Source organism: Macaca thibetana, chromosome 13 (assembly GCF_024542745.1).
Source record: "Macaca thibetana thibetana isolate TM-01 chromosome 13, ASM2454274v1, whole genome shotgun sequence".
Taxonomy (NCBI): domain Eukaryota; kingdom Metazoa; phylum Chordata; class Mammalia; order Primates; family Cercopithecidae; genus Macaca; species Macaca thibetana.
Window position 1 is genome coordinate 87,294,554 of NC_065590.1, and position 24,572 is coordinate 87,319,125.

At 43.2% G+C, this 24,572-nt stretch overlaps 1 protein-coding gene and 1 long non-coding RNA gene across 3 annotated transcripts; one reads left to right on the forward strand and one right to left on the reverse strand.

Annotated features, from left to right (window-relative positions):
- The first annotated feature begins 1,737 nt into the window (after positions 1 to 1,737).
- Positions 1,738 to 22,612, forward strand: MATN3 (matrilin 3). Of its 2 annotated transcripts, XM_050754183.1 has the most exons (8): positions 1,738 to 2,020; positions 8,191 to 8,757; positions 11,206 to 11,331; positions 12,409 to 12,534; positions 14,237 to 14,362; positions 17,502 to 17,627; positions 20,343 to 20,453; positions 21,557 to 22,612. In XM_050754183.1, the coding sequence occupies exons 1-8, from the start codon at positions 1,795 to 1,797 to the stop codon at positions 21,610 to 21,612; spliced, it is 1,464 nt and encodes a 487-aa protein (XP_050610140.1). In that variant the 5' UTR covers positions 1,738 to 1,794; the 3' UTR covers positions 21,613 to 22,612. The 2 variants fall into 2 exon arrangements, with proteins under 2 accessions (XP_050610140.1, XP_050610139.1); XM_050754182.1 differs by having other exon boundaries at positions 20,343 to 22,612.
- LOC126933910 (uncharacterized) lies at positions 9,700 to 24,538 on the reverse strand. The gene is made up of 3 exons (XR_007718766.1): positions 24,257 to 24,538; positions 15,499 to 15,570; positions 9,700 to 10,475 (listed from the first exon to the last, which is right to left on the reverse strand). It is a non-coding gene; the product is annotated as an uncharacterized LOC126933910 (long non-coding RNA).
- Between the last annotated feature and the right edge of the window lie 34 nt (positions 24,539 to 24,572).

Here is a 24,572-nt window from a genome sequence, read left to right on the forward strand (position 1 = left end):
GCTTTCCTGGGCCCCCAGCTTGCAGACAGCAGATTGTGTACTTCTCAGCCTTCATAATTGCATGAGCCAATCCCTCGTAATCTCAATTACTCCCCCCACCCTCTCTATATATGTATGTATATATAAAATTTATTGGTTTCGTTTCTCTCAAGAACCCTGACTAATGAAGGGTTCAAAGGCTTTGGGGATCATCCTAAAAGCAAGACAAATGACAAATGTCCACCGGAGCTTGCAAATACCGTGTTTATCAATCCCTCCTCTTCTTGGCATAGTTTCTTTCAGACTTCTTAGTGTCCTTTTCCCATTATTACAAACTTCTCGTTTCTTCTAAGGTCCTTCTAAATTGGTGAGTTTTCACTGGGAGTTGAGCAACATTTTCTCTCAGGCAGTGACTATCACTGCCCAATGTCATTGATACATTATACAACTAACTCCCCATCCTCACTTCCCCTCAGCTCCTGGTAACCATTCTTTCTGTCTCTATGAATTTGGCTACTCTAGATTCCCCATATAAATGGAATCATACAGTATTTGTCTTTTTGTGACTAGCTTATTTCACTTAACATAATACCCTCAAGGTTCATCCATGCTGTAGCATGTGCCAAAATGTCCTCCCTTTTAAGGCTGAATAGTATTCCATTGTCCGTAGATACTGCATTTTGCTTTTCCATTCATACAAAGAGAGACACTGGGTTGCTTCCGCCTCTTGGCTATTGTGTATAATGCTACTACTAACGTGGGGTACAAATATGAGAAGTGAGGGTTAGGATCCTGCGAGGAGGATCGCTTGGAGAGGGGAAATAGTGAAATAGGACGACCAGATAGGTTCTGTTGGAACTCGCGCTCATTGTTTTAAGACTCGGCTCAAATGTCACCTGGTTTTAGAAGTCTTCCGGTCTCCGCAGGCAGTCAGTGTCTGTTTCCTAAATCCACCACGTTCCCGTAGACAGATACCGCATTTATGCAAATCTCCTTCTCATAGACAGTGAGTTCCATGGGGGTCCCCTGGCAGCCTCCAGCCCTGTACCATGATAACTCTTCCGGAGAGGAAATGGGGTCTCGGGAGAGCCTTTGAAGCCTGCGTTGGTACAGGCTGTCCTTCCAGCTAACGGGGCTCTCTGGGGAATGTATGTTTGACTTTCTATTCCCGGGAATATAAGTTCAAATGTTTGTGGATATTTGAAGCTCGGATGAAAGCGTTCTTATTCATGCCCCTAGAATCTGTGAGGCCTTTTCTTTCTTTTTTTTTTAAACCAAGAGCCCACAGCAAAACTTGGGTTACTTGGCTGAGAAAAAGAATGTAGAGTGAGGAACCGGGTTTCATCTTCAGCCCCAGGCGGGCGACCCAGTGGCGGAAGGGAAGGCAGAGCCCAGGGGTCCCCATCCCGGACCTGGGGCGCAGGCCCCACTGGGGTGGGAGGGAGAGTGGAGGGCCGGGCAGGCTGCAGCAGCGGATGGCTGCCCCCACTGCCCTGGTGTTACTCGGAGGAGGGAGGTTGCGACAGCAGCCGAGCCCACCCAGCTGCAGCCAGCTCGGGGCTCGGGGCTCAGGGCAGGGGCGGGAGGTGACCACCGCGCCGCTGGCCGCCTCGCTCGGACATTCCGTTTCTGCCGCTGGAATGCGCGGACAAGGCTCCTTGTTGGCCTTGGGCTGGGTTCCCCGGGCCTGCCTGGCGCTCTAGGCCCCGGGGCGGGGCTGGACGGGGCGGAGCCCGAGGCCGCGGGACCTTTAAATCTGCGCCTCGCGTGGGCTCCCGGCCCCCGACGGACACCGCCAGGCCCGCGGAGCCCACCATGCCGCGCCCGGCCCCCGCGCGCCGCCTCCCGGGACTCCTCCTGCTGCTCTGGCCGCTGCTGCTGCTGCTGCCCCTCGCCGCCCCCGACCCCGTGGCCCGCCCGGGCTTTCGGAGACTGGGGACCCGAGGTCCCGAGGGCAGCCCTGGACGCCGCCCCTCTTCTGTGGCTCCCGACGGCGCGCCCGGTTCCGGGGCCAGCGAGCCCGGCCGCGCCAGCGGTGCAGGTACAGGCGGGCAGCGGGAGGGACGTGTGAGCATCGAAGGAGGAGGAGAAGCCCGGGGCATCCACCAAGCGCGCTACATCCCGGCCTCAGGCCGACCGTGGTGCGGGAGAGAGAGGCCCCTCCCGGATGAATCCTGTAGGGGAAACTGAGGTCCAGAGAAGGGGAGGGAGATGCCCCGTATCACTCATGTGTCCAGGCTAGAATGTGGGTCTCCTGAAGCTCTCACTCCGGCAACCTCCCCTGTGATTTGGCCAGGAGCACAGGGCAGCTGGGGAGCGCAGGGGCTGCTGCCCAGCTCCGTCCCAATCCTGACCTCTCCATTCAGTGAGCAAACCCTTCCCGAGACTGCTGTTAGTTCTCATGGAATCCCTCTATCTCCATCCAATATCAGGGCGTGACCCTTCCTCCCCTCCCACAGCCCTCAGGCTGCCTCAGACTGGAAGGTAAAGGATGGGGGTGTGAGACCAGGAGGAGACCCGAGGAGCCGCTGGATACCCCAGGACCAAGACGTTCTGGGTCTTTGGCGAACAATTCTATTTCTCTTTTTGGTCAGCAATTGATTCTTGAAGCAGAGCAAAGCTCATAGTGCAGCGAGGCGGGCAGGTCGTTTGACACAGCCCCTGACAGCACATGAAGGGAAACTGAGGCGTATCAAGGTGAAGGGACTCTGTGAATCAGTGTCAGAGCCCACAATAAAATTCAGGGCTCCGAAATCCCAAGCAGGGTCTCTTTCTACCGCCCTAGCCTACCAACCTCTTAATATGGTTTACATAAGATTGTATCTTCATTTCCAAAAAGCCCAGCTTCAGTCTTGCTAAAGAGAGTCTGTGCCAGGCCATTTCTGGGTATGCAGTCTCATCTGGCCAGCCACGCTGCATGCCTCAGGCTGATTTGAATTGTCTATCCCCTACTGCATCTTTCTGGATGAGCTGAGAAGGAGCTCAAGGGACTTCTTCCTGACTCAAATACTCAGTCCCCGTATTTGAAGTGGCAGATTTGAAATGCAAAAGCATTGCTGCTGAGGCAGGAGGTGCTGGGGTCCACAGGGTTAGATTCAGCTGGTGGCTGGTTGCTGCAGGCCGGGAATTGAGGGAAAGTCTTTCTTCTGGAAGTTAACCTTACTCTAGTCCTGACCCGCCTCCCTCTGGGATGGGACTGGAAAAGGAAGGAGAGATTCAGCATCAGGTGGCCATGACCCCCTGAGCTGCACTAGTCTTTTATTACCTGGAATTCGAAACTGATCATGAATGATAATCCCTTAATATATGCCAGATTCCAGCCTGGCGTCGTGGCTCACGCCTGTAATCCAAGCACTTTGGGAGGCCGAGGCAGGCAGATCACGAGGTCAGGAGATCGAGACCATCCTGGCTAACACGGTGAAACCCCATCTCTACTAAAAATACAAAAAATTAGCCGGGCGTCGTGGCCGGTGCCCGTAGCCCCAGCTACTCAGGAGGCTGAGGCGGGAGAATGGTGTGAACCCGGGAGGTGGAGCTTGTAGTGAGCTGAGATCTCACCACCGCACTCCAGCCTGGGCGACAGAGCGAGACTCTGTCTCAAAAAAAAAATTTAAAAAAAGCCAGATTCCACTCTGTTCCAAATTCTCTCCTTTTAGCAACCAGAAATTGCTAAGCTTTGCTATGGAAGCAGGACTATAAGGACTCAGTGGTATTGTGAGTATGGGAACATTTTAGGAGATTCAGATTCTTTCTTTGTTCTTGGGAATCAAATTGCTGCTATTTAGTAAATGGGAGTGAGATTCAAAAACAACTAATGACTGATGCCGAGTGAGTACCAATCAGGAAGGAACCAGATGTTCACAGAATTTTCTGCCACCCTGGTCAAGCCTCCCTCAGGTATTAGTTTTCTACGGCCGCTGTAACAACTTACCGTGAATTTAGTGGCTTAAAACAACACACATTTATTATCTGAGAGTTCTGTGGGTCAGAAGTCTGACACTGGTCTCACTGGGCTAAGATTAAGGTGTTGGCAGGGCTGCATTCCTTTCAGGAGTCTCTAGGGGAGACGCCATTTCCCTTCCCTTTCCAGCACATGAAGGCTGCTGAGTTCCTTAGCTTATGGCTTTTTTCTTCCATCATCAGAGCCAGCTAAAGCAGGTTGAGGCCTTCTCACATTGAGTTACTCACATTTCTTTCCTCTGCCTTCCTCTTCTACTTTATAATTACATTGACTCACTGAATAATCCAGGATAACCTCTCATGTAGAGGTCTTTAACTTAATCACACCTGCAAAGTCTCTGCCCTTTGCCATGTAAAAGCAACACGTTTCTGGAATTAGGATGTGGATGTCTTTGGGGGGGCATTATTCTGCATACCACACCCCGAATAGAGGATTCGGTGTGAATAACCAAGTGGAGAAGGAAGGAATCATGCACATGTAGTTATAAGAACATAGCTGTGATATTTATAAGGAGACCATTTGGGTGTTGGTGAAAGCACTGTCAATTACGGAGTTCATATCTTCTTGTTGCCCCCATCCTTTCTTTTTCTAATTATGCAAAAATACTTTGACCCATCTCCAGGAAAGATTTTTAACATAATTCTTCATCCTAGCTCTAGATCTATGGGACTTTCCAGGAATGAAGTAAAATTCTGGAGTTTTTTTTTTTTTTTTTTTTTTTTTTTAAATATTTGAAGAGATTTATTCTGAGACAAACATGAGTGACCATGGCCCGTGACACAGCCCTCAAGAGTCCTGAGAACATGTGCCCAAGGTGGCCAGGGTGCAGCTTGTTTTTATACAATTTAAGGAGGCATGAGACATCAATCAAATACATTTAAGAAATACATTGGTTTGGTCCTAAAAGGTGGGACAACTCAAAGCCTGTGGTGGGTGGGGGGGCGGGGCTTCCAGGCTATAGGTAAATTTAAACATTTTCTGGTTGACAATTGGTTGAGTTTGTCTAAAGACCTGGGATCCATAAAAAGGAAATGTTCAGGTTAAGATAAAAGACTGTAGAGACCAAGGTTCTTTTGAAGTCTGATAGTGGCTAACCTTAGAGACAATAGATGACAAATATTTCCTATTCAGATCTTTATTATTATTATTATTTTACTTTAAGTTCTGGGATACATGTGCAGAATGTACATGTTTGTTACATAGTTATAGATGTGCCCTGGTAGTTTGCTACACCTATCAACCCATCATCTAGGTTTTAAGCCCCACATAGATTAGGCATTTGTCCTAATGTTCTCCCTCCCCTTGTCCCCCACCCCTGACTGGCCCTGGTGTGTGATGTTCCCCTCCCTATGTCCATGTGTTCTCATTGTTCAACTCCCACTTATGAGTGAGAACATGTGGTATTTGTGACAGTCTGCTGAGAATGATGGCTTCCAGCCTTTATGTCCCTGCAAAGGACATGAACTCATTCTTTTTTATGGCTGCTGGAGTTTTTTTTTTTTTTAAAGAAAGAATTTTAATTCCTTTTTTTTTTTTTTTGCTTTTAGAGACAGGGTCTCATTCTATCATCCAGGCTGGAGTGCAGTGGTGCGATCGTGGCTCACTGCAGTCTTGACTCTCTAGCTTTAAGTGATCCTCCTGCCTCAGCCCCCTGAGAAACTGGGACTACAGGTGCCTGCCACCATGCCTGGCTAATTTTTAAATTTTTTGTAGAGATGAGATCTCCCTATGTTGCCCAGACTGGTCTAGAACTCCTGAGCTCAAGTGATCCTTCTCCCTCGGCCTCTCAAAATGCTGGGATTACAGGCGCAAGCCACTGCGCCTGGGTTTAATTCCTTTTGACTTAACTAAATACATGACGTACAGCATATTTCAGGGCTGTGGCTCAAAGTCAACAAGCAGGATGTTTACTGAATACATGAGAGAATGTTGACTTTTGTGGAGGAAAATGTTGCCTCAGAGAGAGGTAACTGGGATTCAGTAGCAAGCGCCCAGGGGCTTGGAGTCTGGAAACCTGGAGTCCAATCCATGCTCTACCACTTTCTAGTTCTCACAACTCCTTGAACCTCAGGTTTCTCACCTGTAAAATGGGTATAAAAACCACCTCTGCACCTCCAGTTTCACAGGGTTGATGTGTTGGTACCTTGTGATTCCTAAAGTGTTACTGAAAGGAAGATTTTATTTTTGTTAATTAAATACCTCCAAGCAGCAGGCTAAAAATAAGAAGATAATTTTCTGCTTTTAAAAGAAAACTAGACAGAGACATAAGGTCGGCTGTTCCAGGTAAGGGTGTTTTTTTTTTTTTTTTTTTTCCTATAAAGTGCTTAGTCTAGGCATTAATTTTGAATCTACCTTTTTTTTCCTACTCACTAAGTAAATTACCTTCTTAGAGTAGCGTCAACTTCTGCCTCCTTATTAGGAAAGGAAAGAGCCTTGAATGACACTTCATGCCCCAGGACCTCATTTCCATTGAGGGCTGCATGTGTGTAACGCCTGTTTGCATGTGCATGTGTGTTGGGTGAGAAGGGGGAATGGCTTGAAAAAGAAGTTTAGGGCTGGGCACCGTGGCTCACACCTGTAATCCCAGCACTTTGGGAGGCCGAGGTGGGAGAATCATCTGAGGTAAGGAGTTTGAGCCAAGCCTGGCCAACATGGTGAAACCCCATCTCTACTAAAAACAAAAAAATTAGCTGGGTGTGGTGGTGCGCACCTGCAGTCCTAGCTACTCAGGAGGCTGAGGCAGGAGAATTGCTTGAACCCGGGAGGCAGACGTTGCAGTGAGCCGAGACCGCATCACTGCACTCCAGTCTGGGTGACGGAGCAAGACTCCACCTCAAAAAAAAAAAAAAAGAAAAGAGAAAAAGAAGTTTAGTAATTGGCTTTTTTCTTGTCTCGTCCTGACTTGTGGATTTGATTTTTGTATCGAGGAGAGAGGGTGTGCAAACAGGGGTTGGGGGAAACAGGAAAGACTGGGAAAGAATAGATGAACACTAAAACGTACTGATGTACTGTGATACTATAGTATGTCAGGTACTTTTATGTAGAAAAGAGATAAGTTCCTTGAAGGTGGGGAATCTGGCTTATTTGCTTTTGTAGCTCCAGGACTTCGTACAGGTAGGCCCTCAAAAAATGTTTCTGGTGAATGAATACGTGAAAGAGAGATGACCAAGAGAGTTTGATGGGGCAGTAGGGTAGATACCAGATCACAATCCCTGCTTCTTACGAGACATGCTCACGAAGATGGAAGTGCACCAAACAGATACAAGATTAAGTTGGCATCCTTCTTTCTATTTTTTTTTTTTTTTTTTTTTTTTGAGATGAAGTCTCGCTCTTGTCACCCAGGCTGGAGTGCAATGGCGTGATCTCAGCTCACTGCAACCTCCACCTCCCAGGTTCAAGCGATTCTCCTGCCTCAGTCTCTCGAGTAGCTGGGATTACAGGCGCATGCCACCATGCCCTGCTAATTTTTGTAGTTTTAGTAGAGACGGGGTTTCACCATGTTGGCCAGGCTGGTCTCGAACTCCTGACCTCAGCTGATCCACCCAGCCTCCCAAGTGCTGGGATTACAGACGTGAGCCACTGCACCCGGGTCCCTATTTCTACTTTTAATTAGGAAAGGAAAGAGCCTTGAGTGACAATTTTCAGGGCTTCAGTGAGCCCCCAAATTCACTAAACAGGAATGATGGCCAGATGGAGGGGGGATTCAGGGATACTCTGGAGCAGTTTTCACCCACTTGGAAGTGGAGTAAAAGAGGGGGGCCACCAGAAGAGCCCCTGAGTGCCTTGCCTCAGACTTCCATTGCCTGAGGCCTGGGCACAGTGGTTGGCAGTGAGGCTGTCCCTGAGGGCCCAAGGCCTTTTACATGGTTCAGGGACACATTGTCCAATTGCTCCAGATAGCCAAGGTGTTTAAGAAACATCTAGAATCCTTTAATTCTCAGGAATCATGAGGGTCCTTGGGAGCAAAACTTAAGCAGAGGGATGAGGTTCTAAGTGAAATTTCAGGGTTCAGCCAGCCTGCAGGTGAGGTATTTGGGGAAACTTCACACCTCTAGGTGAATTCTCACTAGGGAATTCTGAAGTCCTTGGTGCTTTCAACACCCCAATGGTCTTGGGGAAGGTCGCAGGCAGTGGCGATGTTGGGGTCAGGAGATGCTGCCTTGCCTGGCCTCCTGGAATCCCAGAGTTCTCTGGAAGGGAGGATTATCGCATTTCTAACTGTGGTCTGATCATTGCCTGGTCTTTTGCAGGTGTTTGTAAGAGCAGGCCCTTGGACCTGGTGTTTCTCATTGATAGTTCTCGTAGTGTACGGCCCCTGGAATTCACCAAAGTGAAAACTTTTGTCTCCCGGATAATTGACACTCTGGACATTGGGCCGGCTGACACGCGGGTGGCAGTGGTGAACTATGCTAGCACTGTGAAGATCGAGTTCCAACTCCAAGCCTACACAGATAAGCAGTCCCTGAAGCAGGCTGTGGGTCGAATCACACCTTTGTCAACAGGCACCATGTCAGGGCTGGCCATCCAGACAGCAATGGATGAAGTCTTCACAGCGGAGGCAGGGGCTCGAGGGCCCTCTTCTAACATCCCTAAGGTGGCCATTATTGTGACAGATGGTAGGCCCCAGGACCAGGTGAACGAGGTGGCGGCTCGGGCCCGAGCATCTGGTATTGAGCTCTACGCTGTGGGCGTGGACCGGGCAGACATGCAGTCCCTCAAGATGATGGCCAGTGAGCCCCTAGAAGAGCATGTTTTCTACGTGGAGACTTATGGGGTCATTGAGAAACTTTCCTCTAGATTCCAGGAAACCTTCTGTGGTAAGTTGGTCAGTCTTTGCTTCCAACTAGAAAGGATGTTATGTTCAGACATTATGTACCCAGAGAAAAAGAGTATTATTCTTTTTTTGTGTGTGTGTGGAAATTTAATGAAAAACTTAAATATATCCTGTGTGTGTGTATGTGCGTGTGCGCGTGCACACATGTGTGTGACCAACCTAAACACACTCTATTGGTTTAGGAATATAGAGCTGCATTATATGGAATTTGGTTTGCTCATAAAATCTTCATGTTTGCGTTAGAACTGTGAAGGTCTGCAAATATCCAGGATAAATGACCCTGCTGTTCCCTGTCAGGGTCAGGAAAAACAAAACTCAAGATGCCTGTCCTGTCCCCTCTGCCCCACCACTACGTTTTTTCCCCCGATACATATTTTTTTAGTTTTACCATCTCTAGATCTAACAGAACTCTGTTTGTTCTCCTGCAGAAGACAGGGAGCAGCGTCTGTCCCTGGGGGAGTCAGCAGGCCTCTATTCCAATGTCACCGTCAGCCCGAGCGTGCATTGAGTGAATGCTCTGGTTTTCAGACTGGGCTCTTTATCCGATTACTCTTTGTTGAAGAACAGGATTCAGGGAGCAGGCAGATTAGGGTTTCAGCTCACTTGAAAGAAAGCAAGGTGATCTTAAAAAATCATTCCGTTACTCTGCTACTCCTTCCATCCTTTAGGATGGAATTTGAATAAGAACATGCTAATTTTATTGGAATTTTTAGCATGAACTGACCAAATCTAGGACTACAGATCCATTTAATACTAGAATTTATTTTTAGTCACTGATCAGAATTATGATCTGTGGGACTCATGCTTTATTTTTTTATTATCTGGGGAGAATCTTTTGATGCCTCTATATGAATATCCAAGCAGTTGTGGACAAATTTCTAGTTCAGGTGAATTTTTAAACACAGATACCTTTTTGCAATATAATTTATTCCACACTTATTTATTCAGCATGTATTTATTGATCTCTGATGATACAAAGATAAAGGTAATCCCTCCTTACCATTAAGTAACATTTTGGGGATGGAGATGAGACAAACAAATGAACCAATAATTAATTACAATTGTAAATTTCAAGGAGACTTTTAATCTAAGTTAATGTGAAACCCAGCCATCAATGGTTTGTCAGGAAAAGGGAGATGAAGTCTTGCAACGTTTGGCCTCATTGCAGTCAGACTCGGCTGGGATCCCCTTGTCTTTCCTGTCCCAGGACACTGGGCTTTCACAAGCCATCACTGGCTTTGGTGGCATCTACTTGGCATTCATTCATTTCCAAAAAGAAAGTGGCTTTCTTTCTCCCAGGAAATCACTCGTCTACTCCATGCTTGTGGGTGAGAGCTTTTCCATCAACATGTTGGTCTGTGGCAAAGTTGGGTTTCAAAGCTAGCACCTGGGGTTGGGCTTCGAAGGCTATAAAGTAACAAGTGGTGAGTGGCAATCTTTTCCTTCTGGTACAAAAGACCTGCTTGTTCTGGGGGAAAAAATGTCCTCTCTATGGAAAAAAGACTGAGTGGCAGCTTGTTGTAGTCAACGGGTTGGAAAGATCATTCCATGAAGAGGCCCTTCTTGGAAAAATATTAGCCTTGTCCTGTTGCCAAGGGCAGTGGAGGTTGGGTTACCTGCCACAGGAGGGCCCGCCTCCTCCAACAGTCCTCCTTGGTTTCTCAGAAATGACTAAATTCATTGATTCATCTTTCAAAAGCACTAGGAAAAAAATATCCAGTGAGATATAAATGGCTCCAGGAGCAACAAGATGGAGATGTAATTTAGCTAATGTAATCTCATTTATTTTGTTCTTTTCTTTTAACTTGTTTGTATTAGCATATGAGTTCACTATGAATTTAGCATATGGATGACTTCACCCACCTTACATATTCAGAAGACAGTTACCCAGACTGTCCTCTACCATTTGTATGTTCAAAGATGTACCACTGCCCACCTGTGAGTTTATTCTAGGCTTAGACCCATACTTGTGTGAGAATTCTGTTTAGACACAGACTATAGAACCTTGGAAGTCAGATTCTGGCTGCCATGGGACAAGTAGCTTGCGTCACTTCAGGCTGTGCTTTATTGTTCTCCCATTTCTTGTGGTGGGGAAGCACAAATCTTTTTTTTTTCATGGGGAGGTGGATAAGCCAAATAAAACATCCAATTGCCTGGCCTATGTGCTTGGCTTCAGCTCCAAACTCCAAATTCCCTTTCTCCCTTGAGAAAGTCTATATAGCAAGATGTGTGCTTTTACATTAGTAACATTTCTAGTTTAAGAGGAGCATTTCTAATAAGCCAGAGGCAGAAAACAAATAACCCTTTTTTATAGTGAAGTAAAGATAGACTCAGAAAGGAGCCCGGAGAGCAATGTCTACTGACATGGAAGAAGGTATCTCAGATGTTTCCTAAGTGTCAGTGCTGACTGTTGTAAACTTCCTCTGCACAGCGTTGGACCCCTGTGTGCTTGGAACACACCAGTGCCAGCACGTCTGCATCAGTGATGGGGAAGGCAAGCACCACTGTGAGTGTAGCCAAGGATACACCTTGAATGCCGACAAGAAAACGTGTTCAGGTGAGACCTGTGTAGGGGGTCGTGACTGAATCAAATGCTTGGAAACCTATGCTCCAGGTTTTGGACTGGCCTTGTGCTGTGACTCTTTGACCCCTTTTTACCTAACTGCCTTTTGGCTGGTTTACTGTTGTTCATCAGCAGTTTTCCCTGAAAAGGAGCTTAGGGAGAAAAGTGAAATGATACATAAATCAGCTTATTTCCATACTTTTTAAGTTTTAAATAAAACCGTAGGGGAAAAGGCTACTAAGAAAGAGGTCCGGGCTGAGTGCGGTAGCTCAGGCCTATAATTCCCGCATCTTGGGAGGGTGGAGCTGGTAGGATAGTTTGAGGCTAATTCGAGATTAGCCTGGGCAACATAGTGAGACAAAAAATACAAAAAATAATAATAAAAAAAATAAGCCAGGTGTGGTGGTGCATGCCTGTAGTCCTAGTTACTTGGGAGGCTGAGGGGGGAGGATTGTTTGAGACCAGGAGACCGAGGCTGCAGTGAGCTATGATAAAGCCTCTGCTGCACTGCCGCAGAGGGAGACCTTGTCTCACAGAAAACAAAAAGCAAAAAACACACACAAAAAAAGGAAAAGAAAAGGGTCCGAGATTCTTAGTCCTTTTGAGGGTTTGAAATTTTTCCTGGATTTTATTTAATTACATACAAGCTACCCTCTTCCTCTCTATAGTCATAGATGCTCATGGAATCTAGAAGTAGCAAAAAAGTTAGAGGGGTCCTCACTGGTCTGGTACATAGATACGTACATGAAGTCAATGAAGAATGGGAATTAGATTTTTTTTTGTTTTTAATCCTAGAAAAAAGTTTTTGGGAGGAAGAAAGCTGAGAGATAACTTAATTTTATAGATAAGGAAATTGAGATGTACGTAAGGGAGAAAACGTACCCATGCCACAGGATCTCTTAGTGAAAGAGCCAAGACCAGAGGGTTGGCTCCCAACTCCCAGCTGCCCCTCCCTTGTTTCATTAGTGGGGTGTGTGTGTGTGTGTGTGTGTGTAAGTGGCGTGGCCCATAATTATTTATTTCTGCCATGCTCTGCATGCATTTACATTTGTCCCAATCATCTTTTGATAGCTCTTGATAAGTGTGCTCTTAACATCCACGGATGTGAGCACATCTGTGTGAACGACAGAAGTGGCTCTTATCATTGTGAGTGCTATGAAGGTTATACCTTGAATGAAGACAAGAAAACTTGTTCAGGTAAGTGAGGGAGGAGTCTTTACGACTGCTACTTAGCTGTCTGCCTACCTACCCAGTGATGAAAGGGCAGGTCACATTGACTGGGAAGTTGGTGTGTTTTCCTCTCTTGCTACCATAAGCTTTTCCCATTTTTAAGTTTCATCCAAAACGTCAGAAATGGTAACATGTATGTATCTCCGCCCAAATATATAAATGTGTTGCTCATTTCCTTCTCTGCATCCAGCCCAAACAATCTTTCCCAAATGCTACAGACAATTTAGTAGGTTGAAATCACATAACAACCCACAAGGTACTTGTTGCCTACAAAGGGAAATACAGTAACTTTACAGTGGCGAAATTGGCAGACATCACCTTAACCAAGTGATCAAAGTTAACATCATCAGTGATGACACATAGTGACATCATGGATGACCTGACATGCTGGGCTCAATACTGTGGACACAACAGCACACCTGTAGTATTCTTGCTAAAAATTCAGGTCTCTTCATGAGGAAAGATTAGGCAAACCCAACCTGAGAGACATTCTCAGTTCACAAAATAGTTTTCCAGTACTTCTCAGAAGCATGAAAGTCATAAAAGATAAAGAAAGACTTAGGAAGTGTCCCAGATTAGAGAGGATGAAGGAGATGTGAAACTGAATGCAATGTGGAATCCTGGATTGGATCCTGGACCAGAAAAAGGACATTAATGGCAACGTTTGAATAAAGTCTGTAGATTAGTAAATCATATTGTATCAATGTTAATTTCTGGCTTGATAATCATACTATGGTTATGTAAATTACTGTTTGGGGAAACAAGGTGAAGTACAGGAATTTTTTGCACTGTTTTTACAACGTTTTTTTCTTTTTGAGATGGAGTCACCCAGGCTGGAGTGCAGTGGCGCGATCTCGGCTTACTGCAAGCTCCACCTCCCAGGTTCATGCCATTCTCCTGCCTCAGCCTCCTGAGTAGCTGGGACTACAGGCGCCTGCCACCAGGCCTGGCTAATTTTTTTTTTTTTTGTATTTTTAGTAGAGATGGGGTTTCACTTTGTTAGCCAGGATGGTCTCCATCTCCTGACCTCGTGATCCGCCCTTCTCGGCCTCCCAAAGTGTTGGGATTACAGGCGTGAGCCACTGTGCCCGGCTGCAACTTTTTCATAAATCTGAAATTATCTCAGATGAAAAGTTTAAAAGTAAAAAATAGTTTAAAAATATATCAGTACAGAGGAAAGTGCATTGAATGAAAATTTGCGTCTTGAGTTTTTATGCTGCTCTGAATCAATTGGTCTCCCTTGTGCTCCTTTCCCTCATTTAAAAAAACAGGAGAGGGTTGAACTACAATTTTTTCAAACTCTAATTCTGTGTTTTTCTGAATCTAGCGTAATCAGCCACACAACTGTTGGTGTCCTGCTGAGTTGGGATAAGTACAATAAGGCTAAAAGGAGTGCTTTAGAAAGTATTTATGAGATACTTAGGTTATAAAAACTCAATACTGATGATTTTGAAAAGCAATTGTGGAAGGTCAGAGACTAATTATTGTATGTGCAGGATTTCACTTAACTCAGTTAACTTCTAGTTAGAAAAAAACAGTGCCAATGGCTTTGAATAGTTTCCAGTAAGTTTTCCTCATATGTTTCCAGCTGCAAATAAGGTTTCTATCCATGGGTAATAAAATATTCTTCCACCTTTTATTTCTTGTCTCCTGAATTTTTGTTTCACAGCTCAAGATAAATGTGCTTTGGGTACCCATGGGTGTCAGCACATTTGTGTGAATGACAGAACAGGGTCCTATCATTGTGAATGCTATGATGGCTACACTCTGAATGCAGATAAAAAAACATGTTCAGGTAAGATCCATTCAAAAAATTCTTTCATTCTTGGGTCTTTTACAGTGAAACCAACTTGCAACTAACCAGCAAAGAGGTTTTTAAAGGTAACTTAAGGAATCAAGGTTCAGACATTCAACCACATTTTTAGATGAAGGCACACATTGCTCAGAGGGTGGTGAGCTCACTGGAGCAAACATAGATTACTTCAGAAAATTACTGGGAAATAGGTAGGGAGTGGGGGATATGAGAAAAGCTAATTAAATGTAGGGTCCTTATCCAGGAAAATATTATAGCTCTGTACACTGAAGACTTTTAAGCAAAGAGAAAACTTTAGTGGAAATCAGCTGGACAGTAACTATTTGGTGTGATAGGATGAACTGATCTTTTTCCAGTTAAAACTTGGCCTGGAACTTTTCTGTAGTGTTAATCTTAAAGCTGGATGATTTTAGTAAAGAAGACTTTGTGAATGCATGAATTAGACCCACACAGATCTTCCAGTAAGTTTGAGGCCGGTCACTCCCTGGCAGTTTCTAGACGATCAATCATCGGTGAAACTCAGCCTTATACGTTGGCCAATGAACCCAGGCCAGTGCTGTTAATCCTCATTAAACTGATTTAAACTTACTGGCAGGACAGGGTGGCATTTATAAATGTAAAAACACTCCCGAGAGAAATTCCAAGCTCTCAAGGTGTTGTTTAGCTTTGGCATATTGAATGTGTTTTAGATTTGATGTTTATTTTCCTCTCCCTTGAGGAGATACAGACTTCATCAAGACAAAGGGAAATGGCATGTCACCCAGTCCCATGGGTGAAACCAATAAAAAAATACTGGGCACCTACTTTGTTCCCAGGATGGTACTAAGCATTGTGAGCATATAAAGAAGCCTAAGTTTCTGCCTCTGAGCAAGTTAAGCCTGGGTGAACAGACAGCCGGCTCCTTAGGAAAGCAGAGACCGAGCCAGGGAGAGGGACGGATGGAAACGAAGGGCTGTAGAGGCTGGGGAGGTGGGCATCTGCGAAGGGCTGGTGTTGGGCCTTGAAGGAGGGTGAAGGTTTCAATGGAGAGAAGTGGAAAGTGGCACTGGCCAGGGACTGGCTTGAGCTAATTTGTTCAGGGCAGGATGACTAAGAAGGTTGGGGTGGAGAGAATTCACCTATGGCTGTATTTCTCGAACTAGTGACAAGTGTCCCAGTTGGTACTTTAAGCTGCCAGGAACATTGAAGACCTGGGAAAACAAACCAAAAACAAATTTCCATTCAAACTAACAGATAGTATGGAATACAGTGAAGCAATTTATTTTTTAAAAAAACATAAATCAAAGAAAATTTTTACTGAAGGCAGACAACACTGCCAGATGCCAGTATCCCGTATTCTTCAAAGCCTACTGTAGGCCATGCAGGATTCTAGGCATTTTAGCTACACTAATGCCCCTTAATACTGACAGCAACTTTAGAAGGAAACTGATTAAGTAATCTGCCCATGGTTACTCCACTAGCAAGTAGCAGACCCAGGGTTCAAACCCAGGTACTTGCTCTAGTGGTTACATAGGCTGTTAACCACTAAGCCATACTGTCTTAGTGTACAAAGCACAGGAGAGTGAAGAGGGACAGAAGAGAAAGACATACTAGTGGGAAAGTTAGTTTTTTATATATATATATATATTTTTTTTTTTTTCTTCTCTTTTTTGAGACAGGGTCTCACTCTGTCACCCAGGCTAGAGTGTGGTGGTGTGATCTCGGCTCACTACAGCCTCTACCTCCCAGGCTCAAGTGATTCTCCCACCTCAGCCTCCTGAGTAGCTAGGACTACAGGCGCACGCCACCACACCTGGCTAATTTTTGTATTTTTTGTAGAGATGGGGTTTTGACATTTTGTCCAAGCTTGTCTTGAATTCCTGAGCTCAAGCAATACACCTGCCTTGTGCTGGGATTACAGGTGTGAGCCACTGTGCCTGGCCTATTTATATGTTTTAAAGTAATAGTGAATACTGCTATAAAGCTGAGGAACATCCCATGGATCGGATCCCTTCTAATGGTCTGCTTTTCCCTTGCTAGTGGTAGGAAGGCTTGTAAATTAAACGTGGAGCCCCAGATCAGGCCCAGGGGCTGGAAGGATGTCCATTTGCTACCTGTAGAGTGGATACTAAGCTGGAATGAGGTGAAAAAAATGAAACACCCTGCTAGAAGGCATTTTGCTGAAAAAAAAAAAAAAATCTAAATTGTAGCACTGAAAGGGAATAGCCATATTAAGGTTAGAAAGGCACTTTATGTATAGATTATATATTGCCTTGCATTTCACACAAAGCTATTCTATAGGCATTAGTAAGCCACAAAAGGTTCTGCATGTGAAATGACATTTAAGAGGAAAGTTAGAGGGAAATAAACTGTTTTGGTTCCTGCAATGGCAGAGGAGGAACCTATGTCTTCTAGGAAGGCTTTCTGGGTTTTAAAGGAGAATTGCTGTTTTATTTGTCCTAGGCCAGTCTGAACATGAGATGAGTATGGCACTTTGCTCTGCTCTCCACTCAAATTTGGGCAAACTGCATTTGTCCCTGAAATGTTATTTGTGATAGATAGTACGTACTTCACTCTCTAATCATACACATCATCATTACTAATACTGTATCATTTTCCCATCTGTGCTTATGTGTGTGTGCGTGTGTCTCCAGGTCAATGTTTTCTGTTCCACTTTGTAAGCTATGAAGGCAGGCACTTGGTCAATATAGTGCCTTTTGTGCAGCATCAAACTTAGTTCCATGTATGACTAGGTCCCTCAAACATTATTTTTGGTGGTGATGATGATTATCCATGAGTAGCTGGGGATGATGGAAGCAGGAAAGGCTGGAGGTAAGTTCTGGAATACAGTCAAGACTCAGTGCCACCCAATGCTGTGGGTAGAAAAAAAGAAAAGGTACCCTTAGATATCTGCGAGAGATATAAAGGAAAGGAATGTGTGTGATGTGAGGCCAAAGGGATGAGAGGTATGGGAAGAGAAAACAGGCTTGCTCCTGCAGCATGGGGCCTGTTGCTGACTACTGACTACTACTGCATTCTCAGCACTTGCGGGGACCAAATGGAAACTTCTTCTCTCAGACATTTGTGTTTACTTTTCTATTTAATGTGTGAATATTTTCTTTCCTGCACCACGTGCGGTCAGTCCGTGACAAGTGTGCTCTAGGCTCTCATGGTTGCCAGCACATTTGTGTGAGTGATGGCGCTGCATCGTACCACTGTGATTGTTATCCTGGCTACACCTTAAATGAGGACAAGAAAACATGCTCAGGTGAGGATCAGCCCTTTAAGCCCATTTCCTTCGGTAGAAAAATTTTTTCAGGAGCGAGCCTTTTTCTTTCTAAGACACAGTTGTGATTCTTTCTCCTTGTCAGAATTCTCCAGTGGCTCCCACTGGTCTACAGAATAAAACAGTGATACCCCTCCACCAGGCAGCCTACCCTCCATGAGCTGTTTCTGTCTTCTCTCTTTTTCACATTTTTCTTAATAATTAAACTTTCTGCCTAAATCTGGATTTTTTTATTGTGGTAAAATACACATAAAATTTACCATTTCAATTATTTTCAAGTGTATAGTTCGGTGGCATTAAGTACATTTACATTGTTGGGCAACAACCACCACTATCCATCTCCAGAAATTTTTTATCATCCCAAAATAAAACTCTGTACCAATGAAACAATAACTGCTCATCACCCGCTCCCCTCAGCCCATGGTAACTACTTCTCTCATCCTGGCTTTTAAAACTTTTCTACTACATTTGCCCCCAGATTCACTGATTCTTCCTGCATCCTGGTCCAGCCACAGTGGGCTGTTTGATGGTCCAGGAGCATGCCCTGCACTCACTCGTTTCCACCCTCCCCTCAATGCTTTTGCTTGTCAGAATCCAAGAACCACATTCTTGCCAACATCTGGTTTTGCTGAATTACATTTTTGCCAATCTAGTGGATGCTTTTTTCATTTCCTGGTTACTAATGAGGTGAGGCATCTTTTCCTGGGGAGTACTGCCATTTTAACAGTCTTTCATTCCATTAACATGGTATGTCTTTTATTTTAATTTAATTTAATTTTATTTTATTTTAGGTCTTCTTTAATTTCTTTCAAAATTGTTTTGTAGTTTTCGGTGTATAAGTCTTGTACTTTTAAAAATATTTATTCTAACTATTTTATTCCTTCTGGTGCTATTATAAGCACCATTTCTCCATTTCTCAACTTTCAATTTTGCTACAACCCAGGTTTGAGAAATGGAGTTTCAGATCCATTTCTCAACTTTCAATTTTTCTACAATCCAGGTTTACAATTTTCTGTGAAGTGTTTTAATTAGAATATCCTACTCAGCCCATGCCCTCCTAGAGCTTAGAGACTATCAGGCAAGACAGACACTGAACAAGTATTATAAGTACCCGTCTTATGGATACAGGGATCATGGACAGGTAGTTGATATTCAATAGATACTTCCTGGTTTATTGACTGATTAAGATGGGATTTGGACTGGCTGTCCCTAAAAGGTTCAATAGGATTTAGACAGGTGGATAGATGATAGATTATATTTAATGAATTTATGATCTCCCATCCCTATATTGGATCTTTGTAAAATGTTAGAGTAAAAATGTTGCAGCAAAGGACCATTTCCTGTCCTCGGGCAATGGAATTACTCCATTGGAAGATGATACACCAGTCTTCAGACCTGGGAAGTTACTCTTATTTCTATTCAAAACTTTAGGAGGAGCCCTGATACTGAAAAGGAGTAGCTGCTTCACTGAATTACAGAAAGAAATAGGAATTACTTTTATCACCTCTTATATTTGGCTAAATGTCAATACAAACCTGAATTTTCAGTTCCAAAGTATTTATTGGTAAGAACTACGACTCTCACTTCAAACCATTCAATAGAATAACAGCCCTCTACAGGAAATCAGGACTTAACCAATTTTTATCTTTTTTTTGTTTGTTTTTTGAGACGGCGTTCACTCTGTCACCCAGATTGGAGTGCAGTGGTGCGACCTCAGCTCACTGCAACCTCTGCCTCCTGGGTTCAAGCGATTCTCCTGCCTCAGCCTCCAGAGTAGCTGGGATTACAGGCGTGTGCCACCATGCCCAGCTTATTTTTGTGTTTTTATTAGAGACGGGGTTTCACTATGTTGTCCAGGCTGGTCTCGAACTCCTGACCTCAAGCGATCCACCCACCTTAGCCTCCCAAAGTGCTGGGATTTCAGGTGTGAGCCACCGTGCCTGGCCCTGGTTTTCACCTTTGATACCTTTTGGCCATACAAATAGAGTACTATTGTCCTAGTTTTATTTTATTTATTTTTAAGAGACAGGGTCTTACTCTGTGACCCAGACTGGAGTGCAGTGGTGTGATCATGGCTCACTGCAGCCTTGAACTCCTGGGCTCAAGTGATCCTCTGCCTCAGCCTCTTGAGTAGCTGGGATTACAGTTTTGTGCCACTATGCCTGGCTATTTTACTTTTTTGTAGAGTCAGAGCCTTTCTTTGTTGCCCAGGGTGGTCTTGAACTCCTTGCCTCAAGTGATCCTTCTGCCTCAGCCTCCAAAAGTGCTGGCATTATAGGAAAAAGGCACTGCAGCAGGCCCATTTTCCTTTCTTAATTACACAGTATCACATGAACACTGTCTTATCTCTATATCCCTGGCCTCCCTCTATACCAGCCATGTTTTTCTAAATTTACTTTTTATCATGAATAATTTCTGGCAATCACAAAAGTACAGAGAATAAAATAATGAACCCTTATTTAAGAATCACTCAGCTTTGACAATTATAAACATTTTTCCCAATGTCTCCTAAGATGAATTTTTCTGTGATAAGTATTTTCTCATCTTTTTGTTTGTTCATATATCCCTTTAACTCTTGGAAAATGCACTTAGGTAAGTCTTAATGGTGGAAATATTCAGTTGTGGATTTCCTGATTTGTTATGATTCCTATATAGCTATTCCTAGATAGTATATTTGTGTACTGTCGTTGTCTTCAGCCATTGAGGAAGCACGAAGACTTGTTTCTACTGAAGATGTTTGTGGATGTGAAGCTACGCTGGCATTCCAGGAGAAGGTCAGCTCGTCTCTTCAAAGACTGAACACTAAACATATCCTTTCTGGATGGTTTTCTGCTTCTGCCTGGAGCCAGCCTAGGTACTACAATTGAGCCAAACACTTTAAGACATTCCACAGGCAAGTGACTTATTTGTTAGGTTTTAGTATGAGCAGTAGTAATACACAACTTAAAAAAAATTAGAGTTCTTTTCTAATGATTTAATAGACTGTTTCACCCATTCAATATTTACATGTAAAAGCTGCCTATTTTGTTCCCTAGTGCTTTTCCATAACTGTATATGCTCTTACATAACAGATGGAACATTTATGCTAATGATCCCTTAATATGGCTTTCTTAGTTCAGAATCTGTAAATGTACAAGGCAAGTCAGCTGATTAATGGGGGATATCTCAGATTACACAGTTGTACACTTTAACTAGCCAAGTAGTCAAAAAGCAGACTTTAAAATGTAACACGATACAATCTCAGAAACTTTCAAAATCAATTCTTTCTCCAAAGGAGTAACTCGGGAAAAGTTTCTCAGAACAGTTCAAGTTAACAACTCTGTTCCTATGTACCCTAGAGGAGCGGAATTCAGATTGTGGTAGGTGCCATCTAGGCATATGCAGAGACTTTTAAGGGAGGTACAGATAATTGGAAAGAATCAATTTCCAAATCCTTCACTTGCTTAGGACACTACTTGGAATCAGTTGGCATCTTCTTTTCCCATCTTTCATTTCGTATCACCATTCTCCTAACTTTTCACAAGAAAGGCATACTTCTCATTTACCCTAGATCTACTAAGGTGCATTTCTTAGAAGAGCAGAATCTTGAGAGAGCCAAACAAAGGGACAACCCAACTATCCCTTTAATCAAGACATCATAAACATTGTTTCCCCCATCCCTCACACTAAGATGCTGCTCCAATTACATTTTCTATGAACAAAAACATCTGAATACTTTTATTGCGCTCTCTGCCAAGAACAGGATGTTTGACTTTTAGACTGAATTCAACTTTTGGTGAGAAAGCAGTTTTGCTCTTTTTTTCCACTTATCATAGGACATTATCGTTTTATCTTGTGTTGAAGAGTTTGAAAGTGTGTTTATATTTTCTAATGTGTAAAACTAAATGGTGTTGGCCTTAACAACTTGCCACTTGATGGCATTTTGGAGAAGTTGCAAGTAAATGAATATGGACAAATACATCGTTAAATTGCTCCAATTTCTCACCTGGAAATGGGGACAGCTTGGTATACACTTAATACTCATGCATTCTTTTGCACACCTGTTATTGCCAATGTTCTTGCTAATAATTTGCCATTACCTGTATTAATGCTTGAATATTACCTGATAAATTGTATGAAGATCTTCTGGAGAATCAGAATGATTTTTCCAAGGAAATAAATATGCAGATCCTTATTAAGAGCAAACTTTAGTGTCTCTAAGTTATGACTGTGAAATGATTGGTAGGAAATAGAATGAAAAGTTTAACGTTTCCTTATCTACTAATTGAGCCATTTAATTTTTAAATGTTTATATTAGACAACCATATTCACGATGGAAACTTTAGGTCTAGTTTCTTTTGATAGTATTTATAATATAAATCAATCTTATTACTGAGAGTGCAAATTGTACAAGGTATTTACACGTACAACTTCATGTAACTGAGATCAATGTAATTTTGAACTATTTAACACTTTTTGTTTTTTGCTTATTTTGTTGCAGTATTATTGAAGATGTGATCAATAATAGCTTGCAATACACATATCTAAAAATAGTTAACACAGATCAAGTGAACATTACATTGCCATTTTTAATTCATTCTGGTCTTTGAAAGAAATGTACTACTAAAGAGCACTAGTTGTGAATTTAGGGTGTTAAACTTTATACCAAGTACAAGAAATCCTAAATTGACTTTATTATTTTGCTTCAGGATCCAAGTGATAAAGTTATATATTTATAAAATTGCTATAAATTGATAAAATCTAATGTTGTCTTTTTAATGTTAGTGATCTGCCTGCCTCAGCCTCCCAAAGTGCTGGGATTACAGGCGTGAAAGTCTAACATTTTTACTTATATATTAGATACATATAATTCTTTTGGCTTTGAAACTTGCAACTTTTAGAACAAAACAGTCCTTTAAATTTTGCACTGCTCAATTCTTTTTTTGGTTTGTATTGTCTTTAATAAAAGTTATTACCTTTACATATTATCATGTCTGGTTTTTGATGACTCATCAATTTTGTCTATTAAACATTATTTCTTTAAATTATACTGAATTAACAATTATTTTGACATTCAACAGTTTCTTATCAAAAGACAGAAGTTTGATACTCCTCCTATAGTTTAACCTCACACTCTTGAGGCTAAAAGTGTAAGTTCAGGTTCAAAAGAAAGGCCTCAATATAAAATTACCTAAATTTGGATAAAATAATGATGACCTTTACATTAATATAAGCTCCTGAAAAGCAAATATAACCTACACATGTAAACATAAAATATAAACTTTAAGGAAGGAACAAAAACTAAATATACCAAGGAAATATATAAAACATCTGTTACTTTTCAAAAAATTTGAAAAGGTATGACACAGAGCTACAGTAGTATTTTCCAGACTTGTTTGAGCCCCACATCAGTAATACGTATTAATATACCACAGAGGAATGGTGGTATAGAAGGAATAAATGAGAGTTCATGTGCAAGAAGGGAAAAATATTTAAAGAGAGGTGAGTTTTCAAGTGTCACCATTAGTAACTAGCTTCAACTAATCATGTCTTGGCCAGTTTATTGGAAACTCCTGGGTTAGATAATACTTATTTGTCTCATGCGTCCAGTATAGGGAGCCTATGGGCAGGGGCCAACGTATCTTCAACAGACACACAAACAATAGAAAACAAACGTATTATCTGAATGGGATTGGGTTAAGTTTGGAAATAATTCCTCAGGGAGACTGATTTGTGTTGGTTTGGCTAGGCACAACTGGCCTGTTAAGAGGGTGGGACCATCACGGAATACATAAAGTGGCTTGGGAAGCAGAGCCGGATGGAAGGTTGCCCCGCAGAAAGCATACTGCCTTACTTAAGGTGGGGGCTCCCTAGTGAAAACATTTAGGATTGAGGGAAGATCTGATTTTGGATGGAGTTTAGATTTGTTAGGAAAGGCACTAGAGACTATTGTCAATTCTGTAATAGATTGTGCTGGGTGAGACAAATCACCGAGGTCAAAGGATTGGAGGATTTTCATGTTTTATTTTTGTCTGAGATGGTAAAAGACTCCAAGTGGAGAAATTAACTACTGATGCATAAATTACATGCTAGAGTATGGTAAAGGGGAAAGCCAGAAATAAAAACATGGGTGAGACCAAATAATTTCATGAGATTGGTTCTACTTGGATTTCTGCCCTATGCCTTATATTTTGAGGCTTTGTAACTCTCAGGCATTCAAAAAGGACAAAGGACAATGAAGAAAGAAATAAGGTAAGAAAAAGAAGAGAATATGTAACAGTCGACTCTAGACGAGAAAGCATCAAACGCTCAAATATTGTAAAACGGGAGGCTATGCCCCAGTAGCAATTGTATGCTATTAATTACCCAACGTTTATACAAATTCCTTGAAAAGGACCCTCGGGGTTGCGGTATTAACTTAATTAAACTGTTAAAAAATGTCAAAACAAGCGGAATAAACAAAATCTTCTATTCCTAAATTGCTCTAAAGGTTGTCCAATCCCCAAAGACACAGAGAAGGGTTACGAGATCTCAGTACGCACATTTGCACTTTCATCTGGCCCGGGGCGCCAGCCTATCAAATACAGTAAAAGGTTTTTTCCTTTCAAGAATGTTGGAACTTTGGAACTTACAAAATACTAAATAATTTGCCCTCATTCGAACGGGCGCCTTTCCTCCTAGGTTTATAGTACTGCCACCTGAGGAGCGGCTCCATCGCGATCAACAGAGGTGTGGCGGGAGGGAGGGCGGCAGTGACCACGAGACAGGGCGCAGAGAGCGAGTGCACGGCTGGCAGGGACAGGTGGCGACCCAGCTCCTTGCGGAGAGCAGAAAGGCCGAGACGCCAGGAAACAGGACTACCCAGCTACCGCCTCGCACCCGGCGCCCCCAACCCTCCGACGTCCGCGCAGGCGCACTACGCCGGTACCCGGTGCGAGGGCGTCACCG